This window comes from Sabethes cyaneus, chromosome 1 (assembly GCF_943734655.1).
Source record: "Sabethes cyaneus chromosome 1, idSabCyanKW18_F2, whole genome shotgun sequence".
Taxonomy (NCBI): domain Eukaryota; kingdom Metazoa; phylum Arthropoda; class Insecta; order Diptera; family Culicidae; genus Sabethes; species Sabethes cyaneus.
In genome coordinates, this window is record NC_071353.1 from 174,734,992 (window position 1) to 174,749,177 (window position 14,186).

The window sequence follows — 14,186 nt, forward strand, 5'->3', positions numbered from 1 at the left end:
CGTAGTCATAAGTTATGACTGTTAAGAGTGCTATGATAACATTGGCAGAAAAAAATTAATCTCAAGTTTTTAGTCTTGACCTTGGGATGAGGTCATACATATATTAATAATTTTTTGTAACGATGGTTCTACAATTGATGAAGGGACGGTAGGGGAAAGAACTGGAAAATTTTTTTTTTGGTGAAGGAGGAGGGGGAAGAGCGGAAAGGAAAGGGGGAAGCGGCACAATATGTGTCGATAACCCAACCAAACGCGTCGCTATCCTTGAGAAGTGGATTTTGCGGTCTCCTTTTGTCCAGCGCCTCTATGGTTCAAAGGTACAAGTACCAGCGAACCACATGCCCTGGAGGGTGTTGTGAGTTCGAATCCGGTTGTAATCTCAGATTACAGCTTGATTCGACTCATGCACCTTCCAGCATTGGACAAAAGGTAGGAGTCAAAATGACTACTTGTTAAGCATAGCTACCAATACCCCCCCCCCCCTTTCCTTTCCGCTCTTCCCCCTCCTCCTTCACCAAAAAAAATTTTCCAGTTCTTTCCCCTACCGTCCCTTCATCAATTGTAGAACCATCGTTTCAAAAAAATAGAAAAAAACTAATGAAGCCTACAAATCATTGACGAAATGCGTATCTGTCAGAATAAAGTACAATTTAATCTCTTTTTATACCTACGGTTTTTTATGGTTTTTGAATTAACGCGATTTTTTATGATGAGCAAAAATGCTACTGGGGCGGATTTACTGTGAAATTGACGTTGATGAACGTTGCCTTAATGCATAATTCTGTTGAGCACTGATTTTTAAGAAACCGTTAGTGCAACCATGGTTTCATCATTCATCCATATCATATAACCAATCACATTTTCCATCATTCTGATTATCGTATGAAAAACCGAAACTATTGAGGCAAGCCGGAAACCGTAGTTTGCGACAAATGGCAGTCACGCACACATGCATTCGACGAACGAGATAAAAAGCTTTCACTCGATCCCCGCCGTGCCGCTCGGCATGACATGACGTGACAAGCTATGATAGCTGTGAGCTTCACAAACTTGCACTGCGGAAGAATGTGCGTCGCTCTTGGTTTGTATTTCGTCGCCGTTGTCAGGTTGTGATTCATTTCGAGCTGTCAAAAAGTACCTTACGCTGTGCTAAGGGACCATTCACAAATAACCTAACGCGGTTGGGAAAGCGGGAGTATACATCGATGTGTTGTTGAGAAATTTGTGAATGTTCCCTATACGGAAGCAGCATAGAAAAGGACACAGTAGAGGGTGTAATGCCATTTCGATGTTTTACCTTTTACTTGATTATGATTCATCGGTTCGTTCGGCTAGAAATTTTGCGGATGCTACGCACAAAAACAACATCAAAACAGCTCGCAAATGTGTAACTATAGATAGGATTGGCTGGCAATCGGAAAATTGAATCATCACATCAGTGAGAAGGGAGGCCTTTTTCCTGGTGATGAACATAACATCATAGGAAAGAGACACTGTCATTTAAAATGACATTATCAATAAGTTTATTATTTTGACAGTAATGTTATGAACTAAACCATTCACCTGCTTTACAATATCATCTAATGACATACTAGTTTAAAACCGGTCACCACCCGATTACTGATTATTTTTACTTGTTTGGTTTGGACAGCCTTTTTATTTTATTATGTATATTTTCTTTTGCTATTGGTGGAAAATATGCATATATTTTATAAGATCGATCAACAATTTGTATGACAAATCGAAAGAACGTTGTTAGTACACAATTTGTTGTACCAAAGGGAGTCCTGCTGATTCTTTATTTTGATATCGTAAAGAAATTTCAACTAAATAGTCAGCTACAAATTGAAACAACATTTCATTTTGTCAAAGAGCTTTTCGCAAATTGTCAATCGTGCGCACTCACATCTGCAGGTCTACGACAAACTACATGTGCCGGATTGAAATCAGTACTTCACAACACTTTTACCAGAGACAAAAACTTACCGTTTCAAACGCTGTAGCTCGGTAGCATCAGGTGACAAACGGAACGAAAAAATGGAAAAAACATGAAATAAAATCGACTGACTATGTACGGTGGTCTGTGCAAAGAGCAGCTTCTCTTCAGTTAAATATTTATTGTGTTGATCACCGTTTTTCACCCGGAAGAACAGCACTTTTCCGTCGGTAGTCAGTGCTGTTATCAACACTTCCTCCTTGTCGTCGTCGTCGTCGTCGTCGTCATCGTCATCACGTTTTGCTTGACGGAAAAGTTTTTCCACTGGCTTAAAACCATTCTTTTTATTCGTGCCCGGTGCACCCAGCCACCAAAGATGGTAAGCTCATCTTTTTCTTTCCATTTTTGTTTGAGATTCGTTCACAAATTTTCAACTAACGATAGCACCAATCACCGTTCAAAGCTGACGGAGAAAAGCTTTGCAAAATTGATTAGCAAGTGAACCGTTCGAAGAAAACGGATGTTCCGCCCGGGAGGGTGACATAGTGGAACTTTATTACGATCAGATTAGTTATAAAGTGAGAATGGGATTTGTTATCTATCAAATGTTGATTACAGTGTTTAGCTGAAGGAAACTGATTCATGTTTTGACAAACTAAGTTTGTTTTGAGGGAGCACAAATTGTCACAATGCACTGAATCTATTGTTCAGCTGTTCTTCCGGTTCAGGCTTCTTTCAAGGATGATGCCAATCAAACTTCACAATGATATCTTGTTTTTATCGATACTGTTAGGCTTTTAACTTTCAACAACTATTGTCCATGAAGGACAAATAATAATTCTCGAAGGATTCATAATCACGAGTGACCATTCAACCTTTATGTTAGTAAAATTAGTCAACAACCAACGGCAGTCAGATAGGCATCGTACAACAGCAGGCACTTTCAATAGACCCCCGAGTTAAACTTTCAACCACAGCAGTACAGTAGTTTAATGGAACATGTAATCAGAAACGATCCTCCCACTCGCCACTGTGCTTAATACCGTTATTTCGTAAAGGCGGACTGAGGTTTGCTGCTTAGAGTAGAGAGAGCGAGAAGGGCAACGAACAAACCAGTCGGTTAGTGCCGTGTAGTTCAACTCCTTTGACCAATAGTCGGTGTACGGCCAATTGGTCACTGGAGTCAAGTTGTTGCAATTTGTAGTGTGTCCATGTAGGTGAACAAGTGCAAGCTTTTTCCGGTTTTACACCGAAAGCGAAAAGCATTTCCGGGTGATTTATCCTCCTCAGTGCGCTTAGATTGTATCTTTTGGTTATGTTACTATTTAGAGTCCGGTTATGTTATTTAGAGGTTATGTTACTATTTAGAGTGTTTCGCTGTGGTGATGTGCCCTACCTGGAATATGAATAATGATTATAAAAAATTGAATGCTCAAAACAATCTCTTTAATCAAGTCGGTATGAAATTTCTTCATTAAAATCTACATCAATCAGATTCTGTTACAATTAGTCACGATAGGCATATTACTCAAATGATTTCCACAAATTGCGCAGAGTGTGGTGCTATTAAATAGCCACAGAATAAGGGAAATGAAAGCGATTTCTCCTAATAGTAATTAGCATTACTCGTTTTTCCACAGCGAAAGGTCTGCAAGCAATATTCGGGAAAGACTTCCAACGTCAGCAAGTAACAGTCTGTGCGAGTGATGATGAAGAGATTTTCCACTTCTCCGTAATGGCTCAGACGGGTTATTAAGCCTGCTGATAAGGGGCGAATCGATTCTTGTCCAAGCACAATTCTGTGCTAGTATACCATTTTGTCTGGAATCTTATCTGTCTAGTTTCATTTGATTCATCGCTAACCATAAAAAACAACGTTTTACCCCGCGCATCCCTTTGGTAATCGACACCACCGGAATCGATTCGCCTTGAACCGGCCAAGATGTTGGTTTTGCTTCTTCCTGCCGAGCCTACGACGCTACGGTCACATACACCACTGCGGTCGTGGTCGACTTAAGTGTGCTTATGGGAAAGTGACTGCGAAGATTCATCCATCAAACGCACAGCAGCGACACTACCGTGAGATAGAAAATCTGTAACCGAAACCCTACCGGTTGCTGCTTTCGCTACTGCGACGGACATAAACATCACGGTACTTCACGATGCCACACTAGCCGCATAAATGAAATGAATCAGGGGATTTTCGTTTCATCATTTATCTTCATCAGCAGCTTTCAGTTCAGCGTGGAAGAATCTAACGCTGCGAGCGCAAAAGAGAGTGAATTTTCGACTTTCGGTATTCAAATATTTATAATACAGTGTACATAGTTAAACCTTTATTAACTATTAACGTTTTTAGTAAGAAATTATAACATCTCCAATTGAAAATAAAAGTCAGTTGATGTAAATCCAAATTCAGTTTCTGATTTGCCTGCCAGAAGTAAGTCTTTCATTTGTCAACTAAGCTTCTTCCAGTTGACGTAAAATATAACAATGAAAGATAAATGATTTATAACATATTTAATTATCATTTAGAGCCTAAATTAAGCCTTATTGCAAGTTTAAAAATAATCATTGCTAAATCGTCTCTATTGGATTCAAAGTCTATGTTTTTAGCGTTCATCAATTGTAGCACCACCGCACAAAACTGACAATGTACAACATGCTAATCAGACCGGTAGCTCTCTACGGACTTCAGACTGTGACTATGCTTACGGAAGATAAAAGTGCTTTGATTGAACGAAAGGCATTACGGACTATTTTTGCGGGATACAAACGAAAAGCGAAGAATGGCACAGCTGCAGGCACTACTTGAACAAATTCTCATGGTACACTTGGCAAAAATCGGCAGACTACGGTGGGCCGACCACGTCGCAAGAATGCCAGACGACTGCGCATCGAAATTTGTTCTCTACATAGCCCCCATCGAAAACAGGAGTAAAGGGGCCCAACGTGCTAGATGGGTTGACCAATTTGAAACTGACATCCGAGCATTGAGATGCTCAAAGAATAAGCGACGAGTAGGCCAGAACCGAACACTATGGAGACAAGTTCGAGCCTCCCCGGCTCTACGCTGCTAAAGAAGAAGAAGCGGAAGAATTGCAGTGCTAACGTGAACGATAAACCTGTTTTCGAATTCGATAATTGATAAACTTAAAAGTTCGTAGCGTGCACTCTTCCTGCAAAAAAATCTGGCCTAACTGCACGAAATCGAGCCTGCTTATGAATACCGAAGATAGTATAATGTTTCTTTAATGAAATTTCGTTCAACTATAAGAAAAAAGTTCCGATTTTGCGATTATTATTATGCATGTCAAAAGCCCTAACATTATTTGATCTGCCGATAAGGCAATTTGGAAGGAGTGTTTGGCCTAAATCAAATTCAATACTGTTGAAATATGACGATAGAACTGTTGTTTACATTATAGACCTACAAACAAGTTTTTGTAAACCTTGCTTTTATTTGATCAATCATTATTGTAAGGAAAAACATTTCCCTTTCTATAGAAAGTATTGAAGCTTTTTTATTGCTATGGAAAAGCCTTATGTATTGAATAAACCTGTGGCAGCTACCCATAGCCAGAAGAAAAGAATCCATTATCCACTTTTTAACGCGCAAAGTTTTTTAGAGAAGCGGTTTCACTTTGAAATGGCTAGAGGAAACAAAATAAAATCGTAGAGGGACAGGAAAGGAAAAATTTTATGGGCTCCTATACAACAATAATGGAAGGCTGCTTGATGAAACCGGACAAGGATGAAAGGCTTGCATAAATGATGAGCTTCAGGCCATTTGCCTTCGTCTGTCGTTGTGTTCCACTTCTGACGGAGGTGTGTATAATTTGCTCTCACTCTTACTCGCTTGCTCGCGATCATACGGGGAGACTAAGATCTGCATTAACCCTCTAACAAGCAGCATCGTATCAGATAATCGCATTAAATAAATATAGTAAAAGGAATCTAGATTTTAGGGTAATTTTTGATGAAAAAAAAATATGTTGAGCAGATGGGCACGCTCAACTTTAATTTGTTAAAGTTTTTGGAGAATCACCTACTTGCTGTACAGTAGGATTTCGAATTTGGCAACAAATGGGTGTCGCCCATGTTGCCAAAATCGAGACCCTCTTTTGATATGAAAAAATTGAATGTAAATGCGTTAGAAATTGACTAAATATTATTAATCAACGATTGGAACCATTTTATGTTTAAAAAGTTCGCCAAGAGCTATCTGCCTGGTGCAAGTAAGTGTTTGACAACCTGCGATAAGACGTAGTCCTACGGCGGTAAAAATATCATTGTTCGAAACATTCTATAACCGCAAACTTTTTTCCATGAACACACAGAGGGCATCATTTTTTCGTCATTTAAAGCATGTATGCGGAAACTGACAGATATTTAAGCATATTTTTGGAAGTGAAATATTTTGTGTTGCCGAATACGGTTTATTTTTTTGCCAAAATCGGGGCAATTGATTTCATTTTAAAGCAACGGTGTTTTGCAGTATTTCACAATTAACTTAATATTTCCTTAGAAATCAGTTTATGACTGTAACGAGTAAGACTTCATCGATTAACGTACCTGAATATTTTATCAGAATACGAATTTTCAAGTACGGCAACGTGATTCTGTAACGCAGAAATTGAGACTCACCGTACCTATAGAGGGTTGATTTTTATGACGTTAGAATAAATAGGTCGAAAGGCACCGGATGGGTTATGTTTTTCATAGACCTTCATTAAAGGAAGACTTTACGATGATGGCACATTTGGAAATAAATTTTCTCTTCGCACTCATGATTTAGCTTGAACGTACAAAAAACAAATCTGAAAGTTTTTACGATTAATATCGGGACATGAAGCAAACCCCGTAAATCACAAGCTTAGTTGTCACACGTGTTTTTGTTTTTGTTTTATCACAAAGTAGGATTTAAATGCTAAAAATTTCTGCCAGTATCGTTATTCGCAGTACATATTATGCTCATGTGTGTCCAACTTAAACGTAAACGTAAAGTAAAAAGTAAAAAAGTTTTTATCGCTCGTAGAAAACTCAATAAAACTTGGATGAACAAATATTTTTTTTAAAGTTAGTTTTTTGTACCAACGAGGTTGAAAATTAAATATTACCCTCTTCCGTTCGGTAGGCATTAGAAGGGCAAATATTCATGATCGGGAACGAACGTAATCACTTTCAATAACACGAAATTTATGGTAAATGATTCACCGCACTCGTCTGAAATTATTAGTCTATCAATGTCAGTTAAAGAAGAAAATCAAATCATTTTTCCCGACTATATGAAAGCAAATTTTAATAAAACCCAATCAACTGCTTGAAAACAGCGTCGGTGTCTCCATCATCATCGTCGACGGAGGCTGCTTGTCATGGCAAACCGACGACAGCCAGAGCCATACATACATAATTGAATTTCCAATCTCTCTCAGGCGGGACTCGGGAACGTGGGATCACAAGGAAGTGTGAGAATGTTTGTGTGTCTGTCGCTTCATTCTATTTGGGTAACATAATTTGCCTCGTTTTTCCATTTTTCCATCCTCCCGCCTAGGGCCTAAACATTAACCTTGTCAACTCAATGCTATCCGCAAATTTCAATAATTATCTGCCTGATTGAACACACTGAATACGCATACTGACAGGCTTGTTCCTGAAACAAACCCTTATTCCAAAATACAAATTGGAGCAGTTTTCTTTTTACTAAACTTTTGAACAAGGACAAATTAATGGCGTTAATCAAATATATTTCTTTCGCTCGCTTGTGTTTCAGGAATGGAACGACATGAACGTCCGGTGGAACTCGACCGAGTACGGTGGCGTACGGGATTTGCGGATACCACCACATCGACTTTGGAAGCCGGATGTGCTGATGTACAACAGGTATGTTGCTTATACAACCAGCATAGATAATATGAATCTTGTTTTCACCACAAAAGAGAAACTTCGTGTCAATGTTTAAAATTCTTCTAAGCAGTTCTGTCGTCTGTTTACCAAAACTATGATAAAACCTTGATATTCCAGCGAGGGCGGACATTTGTTCTCGGTTTTAAAATACAAAATCCAATCCAATTACGACAAGAACAAGAAAACAAGGATACCAAGCTGTCTTACGCTTGCCGCCTTACAATGTTTAGAGAAACCCGTACCCAAAACTTTCGCAATCAGTTATTCCGGTGGGGAAAAGTTACTATCACGATTTAGATGGCAATGGGTAAATACACCTACACGTATTTTCACTAATTTATCGTTTAACTTTTAAGATTTAAACATGCGCTCAACCCAGCATGATTGCTACTTGTGGTGCTTATCAACCAGCTTAGCTTGGATGCGCTGTCCCAACAGCATATATTTTCTTGTCATTCAAGACGTTCTCTTGTCTGACATGAAACATAAGGTAGCAGAGACTACCTATGTTCTAATTTGTTTTGTTATTTCTCAGTTTTTAATTAAAGATAAAACGACAAACTTTGAGCGAGCACTTTAAGCTAGACTAAAATTCTTTAACCGATAAAGGTCCACAAGTCACACCGAACACTGCCGTGAAGTAGGAAATAAACGAAGGAAATTGTTGATATCCGGCTTGCTAGCATCAATGTCTGCTTTGGACCAATCCGATCCAGTAGTTTTTTTATGCTCGTCAATCAATACTGCCAACTACCGGCTGCTCACCTGGAATGTCCTTATGCGAAGCCATCGGAAGGTTATTCGATTGCTTGCTTTCCTTCGAAAGAGCGAACGGTTCGAGCGAAGGTGAGCGATAAATTGATTGAATGATGAGGTTACTTTTGTGCTTTAAAGTGTTGAGTCAACAAATCGATTTGAATTGAAGTTGCTTTTCTTTGATCTTTTGATTTTTTAATTCCTAGAATAAAATAAACTGAATATTTGTCGCAGCTTCAAGTGACTCCACAGTCTACCCCTAACTAAACGAAAGTATCGAAAACTAGGGTTTTCAACAGAATAACTTTATCCATAGTCGATGTGGGGCGAAATAAAATTTTATGTTGCAACATTTGGTGTGAATATTTTATACCAGCCTGAACTTGGCAATTTCCGTAGCGCAATATCGATATCCATTCACTAACAAATGAAAGAAAATACACTTCAACGATGAGATTACGATGCATCGGTCCAGATCTGCGTTTAATTTTCGTCCGATCGTAAGACCATTTGGTGTACGGTCGTTTCTCAGGGCGTTTCTTTTTCTTCTTTTTCTTCCGTTTATTTCCTTATCCAATGAAAGTTGAATGCCAATTTTCTTGGTCTGCTCTGATTCTATACGATTTAAAGTGCCACTTTCTACGCCAGCGAGATTTGTTTTCAAAAAGGGTGCGTAATATGGCTTTATTCAGGGAAAACTTCCTCCTCTTGCTGAGAAGAAAAAAGGAAAGCGGGAGGTGCTTGTGGAAATGGACAGTATTCGTACTAAACTAATTTGGAAAACAATGGACTGTGGAAGAGGTCAGTAATTTAATGCTACGTGCCAGTTTATGACTAGCCTGCCCGAACAATACTATCGTTGCTGGTTGAACAAGCCAATCGTCATATGTTCAAATCTTGGCTTGAACGGTGCTGCTAGAGTTAGTAGGATCGTTGCACTAGCAATAGAGTACAGCGAAACAGATTTCAGTAAAAAGCAAACCTAGGTGCTACATTCCGTTATCGAAACTTAACCTTCTGTTTTTTATACGACAGACTTATCAGCCAGCTTCTAGAGTACAGGACAATTGCAGGGCCAGTTGCTACGATCCTATTAACTCTAACAGCCTCTCTCAGCCGAGATTCGAACATACGACGACTGGCTTATTAGGCCAGCGTCATACCTCGAAGCTAACTGGGAGGCATTTCAGTAAAACATTTAATTATCGAAATCTCGTTAATCCAAAAAAAACGGAACAACTGTGAATCTTTACCGAGTATCTCGGATTTTCATTTTCCGAGAAACTCACTAATCTGAAATCTGAAACTACGGAATCCCCGAAAAGTCAGTTTTCAAATTTAAAAATTTTTTTTGGAAAAACGTTAAAAGAAAATGGTGGTCGACCCCCGCTCTGATAATGGGTAGCATCATACCCAAAACCAGTTAGCGAATAAGATATTTATGTTTTTTGTAAGAACCATAAGTGTTGTGTCTAGTATTCGCGTTACAAAAACTCAAATTTAAAAAAATAATGTTTTCTCGTTGCTCGATATTGAAAACTGGAACTTTCTATCTCAGTATCTCAGATGCAACCTTCATTTTTTTCGGTTTACGTTATTCAGAACATTAAAGGTTAGTGAAATTTCATTTTTACATCTTTGTCGCGTAATACGTACTTAATCTCAACGTTTTGTAAACCGATAAATTTTAAAAAGAGTTAAACTCTGGAATGAATCATTCCTAACCAAAATTATTGGCTAGCAGCTCTTCTCTTCGCATTCTCCTCGTCAACAAACTGTCCAAGCCGCATCGTATCACCTATCTATACTTACTCACAATATTGCTAGCAACTCATTTACATCGAATAAACTGGACTACAGCTGGTTTGTCAAACTTTCAATCGACGACGACGGCGTACCAAGTAGTGAAGGTCGTGCGAAAAGGAAAACCGTCTCCACTGTGCCACCTCCTCGCACTAGCATTCATCATGTACAGAAACTCTGTGGGCGAAGTTTGTTGGCCTGAGTTTGACATGACATTCCGTACTTTACTCACGTCCTTCCCGTCTGTTGGCTAGGGTCACTTGTGCCACATCGTCTGCTGCAAATTGATTAAGTCCGATGGGGTTTGCGGCCCGACATGAATAACAGCTATTTAATTAGGGTCAGTTTTGCGGTTCGACTGCTGACCGACTGTCAGAATCATGTAATTACTTCTCAAGCCTTTTGACTCAGTTCTATCTGCGGAACAATCTTAATCTGAGACTGTGCCTTATACAGTCTCCTTCAGTGGGACGATCCTGTCCCGAACCACCTGAATGTCCCATTATCTTTTATTACAGCGAAACGAGCTTACCGGGCCGCCTGAAGCTAACGAAACCCAAAGACCGGAGGGGTTCGTATGATTGAACATTGTTAAAACCATTATTACTGGGTGTATTACTCGCGGTTGTTAACGGCGTTCCTCCGAAAGAAATCTCACTCTTCCACTTTCTTTTCGCTCTCTGTCATTCGATTTGCTTGTTTGCACCCGAGAAGTGTTAGTTGCCTGGCGCTCTGGTAGAAGTCGTTAGAGTGAAACGAGACGGAAAAATATTCAAGGCAAACTCGAAGGTAACATGCTTTTCCGGGGAGACGACGCACGCCACCGTGACACTTCATCGACACAATTACATACAGCCAACACGGAAGTGTGCGCTGGCGGCGGTGGCGGCGGCCGGTATCTTCGTCTCCGAACACGTCGGATGCAGTTATCGTCCTGCCGGATTGAATGCGGTACGTTTTGTAGTATTTTTCCCTTTTCTTTTGCTTATTCTTCTGTTATCGTCATCCTTTTGGTGGTAGAAACTTTATCTAGCGGAAATTTGGCCTTGTTCCAAATGATGTCGTGAATACTTTTCTTGGTTTTTTAAGTCTACATTGAAGTAAAATTGTGCGACCAACTCTACCAGCAAATGGATGAAAATTTGTGCCTGGAAAGGATGTGACAGCGCAGAGCTTTCGGGAGAGTTCAACTGAACAGGGCAAAGCTGCTGCAGGTGATTATGATAACAGGATTCGTTCCCTATTTATGACCGATTTTCCGGAAAGGATTGTACAAAGGAAAAATTGAAAAAATGTAGCGTAAGTTCGATCCACTGCATTTATGCAGTAGTTGATATGCAGTTCACTCTTATTCAAACCATTAGTTTTTACTATAATGTTAATGTTCACAATATCAGATACTAAAGCAAAAACTAGACAAACCATTGCGAGTCCGATGAAACGCTTAGTTGAGTTCACTCTAGAAGTACATTTGTCACACAAAATTACTTCTATAACGGCTTTTGTCTGGATTACCACTTGAAGAGCTACTTGAATTTTCTTTCGATGATTGTCTTTGACACACATTCTAATTTCTTTACACTTAAAATATGAAATGCTCTACGGTTTTGTGTAAATTCCAGCTTTCCAATTTGGTATATTTTCTACAAAAGGTTGAACAACTATAGGGATAACATAACTTTGCGACTATTTTCAAATTTTTCATTTTTCGCATCTAAATCCCCTTTCCCAAGAAAGCAAAATAAAAGAAATGCGAAAGGTCTTGATATTTTATAAATTATTTCTACACTACATACCTATAAGTTCTGACCATAATCACAGTCAGAGAGCGGCCTAAGAGATCCAGAATAATCTTGGTCCTTTCGTACTTTGGTGAGTGTTTCAGTGAAATTAGTAATCTCTTTTCAAGTCTAAAAAGAAACCGATGATACCAAAGCCAAAAAAACGCATTTGTCAAATGTTCGTCTTCCTTAATCATGGACCCTAAAAAGCTACAACTAATAAAGGCTTTGAATTCTAGTTTTCTATTTTATAAGTCATAATAAAAATTTCATTGATTAATATTTGAACTTAAAGTGCTAGTCAACAATAATTAAATGTAGCAGAACCGTTCTTATGAGACCCTCTCTTTTTTATGAGAAGAGGAATGTCGAACTCACACGGAATGTCCTTCCCAATAGCAAAGAATACGTGTGCCAAGTTCGGCTCATTTTGCGTCACGTGATTTTGATTTAAGGAGATACAAACAAACATACATTGTGTTCTATTAATATAGATTTACAAATACAAATATGGCTACAATTGATCGTTAGCTATGGCCAATAAAAAGAGAAGCCAACGCATTGCACCGCATCATACGGATGAACAAACAAAAAACACCTCCGCTGGCTGGAACCAGAAGAAACCAGAAGAGGGTGTCATTGGATGGGAAAATAAATCGTTTGAATTTAATTCCCGGCTCTCGACGATTCCGCTGCCGTCCAGAAGGAAAAACCTGTTGTTTGAAGTGATGAGCTCGTCGGAAACGAAACCGTCGGGAAAAATTTCATCATCGTGCGGAGGAGACCCGGAAACCGTGCATGGATAGCGGTGCGCGATGGAGAGAAATAGACAGGATATAGAAAACAGAAACAGCAAACAGAAGACCGACCGGCTCGTGAGGGACGATTGGAATGGCGGAGAAATCAATTCCGATTTCGTATTCCACTTCCGTGTGCACAAGACTCGTGCACAAAGAGGTGGAAAACCTTTAACGGATGCCCGGCAGATGCTTTGATGCGATACTGAATTTGTGGCTTGGCGGAAACGAAGCCGTCACAGGTTAATGGTTTTCCTTGTACGACCGAACGGGTTGACTGAACGTTATGAGTGATCCAATATGGAAGGTTTATTTTGCGGTTTCAGATTGATATTACAGAGCAAACTTTTTTATTAATATTTTTATTTTTGGGCTGAAGAACAGCTGCTGCTTTCTTTTTGTATCAGACGGTATGTCTGCTTTTGATGTTTGAGAAAATCACATTCCCAACGTTCATGAACAGGATCCATGAGGGAAAAAGAATTCAGCATGAAAAAAATGGATTTTCTTCAGCCTCACTGAATTGGAAAAAGGTATTCGTTGGTAGGCTCACATTTAAGTCCAGTTACATACAGCATTCTCGATCATCGTTTTTTCTTGGTTCCTCGCTGCTCATGTTTTTTCTTGATATTGTAAGACATGGAGCAAAAAAAACAAGTTTTAAAAATTATATTTTGAATTTACTACCAATAGTGTGTGTTAAATACTCAACTCAGACTAGGGCTTAATTTCTAAATGGTTAAATCTAAATCTTAAATCTACTTAAATACTTGTCTGCCACTTGTATTCAATTTAATCTAAATTCATTAATCTCGATAGACACACCCTACTGATAGTTGAATTGAATTCATATAGAATGATCCATATTGATTAAAGGTGTTGCTCTCGACATATCTTTTGCTTATATCGAAAAACTTATAAATAGCACATTCAACCAGTTAACCGGCATCAGTACCAAGATAGAATTCAAGTAACACGGTCACCGGCTAGCAACTAGGTCAGTCGGAGTGTTTAATAAAACATTAAAGTACTATCAATTATTGGTGTGCCTTGTGCCAAGAAGAAATCCTGCTCGCCTTCCTAGCCAGCATTATTGTCGTCTCGGCGGATCGCGATCTACCGCCAGTTGTCGCGATTGTCCGCAAGTGATCTTCAAGTCTCGGTCGTTGACAGTGTGCTTTCATATATATCTATATAAGTAAAAAT

At 39.1% G+C, this 14,186-nt stretch overlaps 1 protein-coding gene across 1 annotated transcript in view; it reads left to right on the top strand.

The window, feature by feature from the left end:
* The window catches only part of LOC128743541 (neuronal acetylcholine receptor subunit alpha-7-like), a 129,121-nt gene that overhangs the window by 85,247 nt on the left and 29,688 nt on the right, over positions 1–14,186 (top strand). Inside the window, exon 4 of the mRNA XM_053840142.1 lies at positions 7,710–7,819. Within this exon, the coding sequence (XP_053696117.1) occupies positions 7,710–7,819 (110 nt within the window). The remainder of the gene's footprint in view (positions 1–7,709; positions 7,820–14,186) is intronic.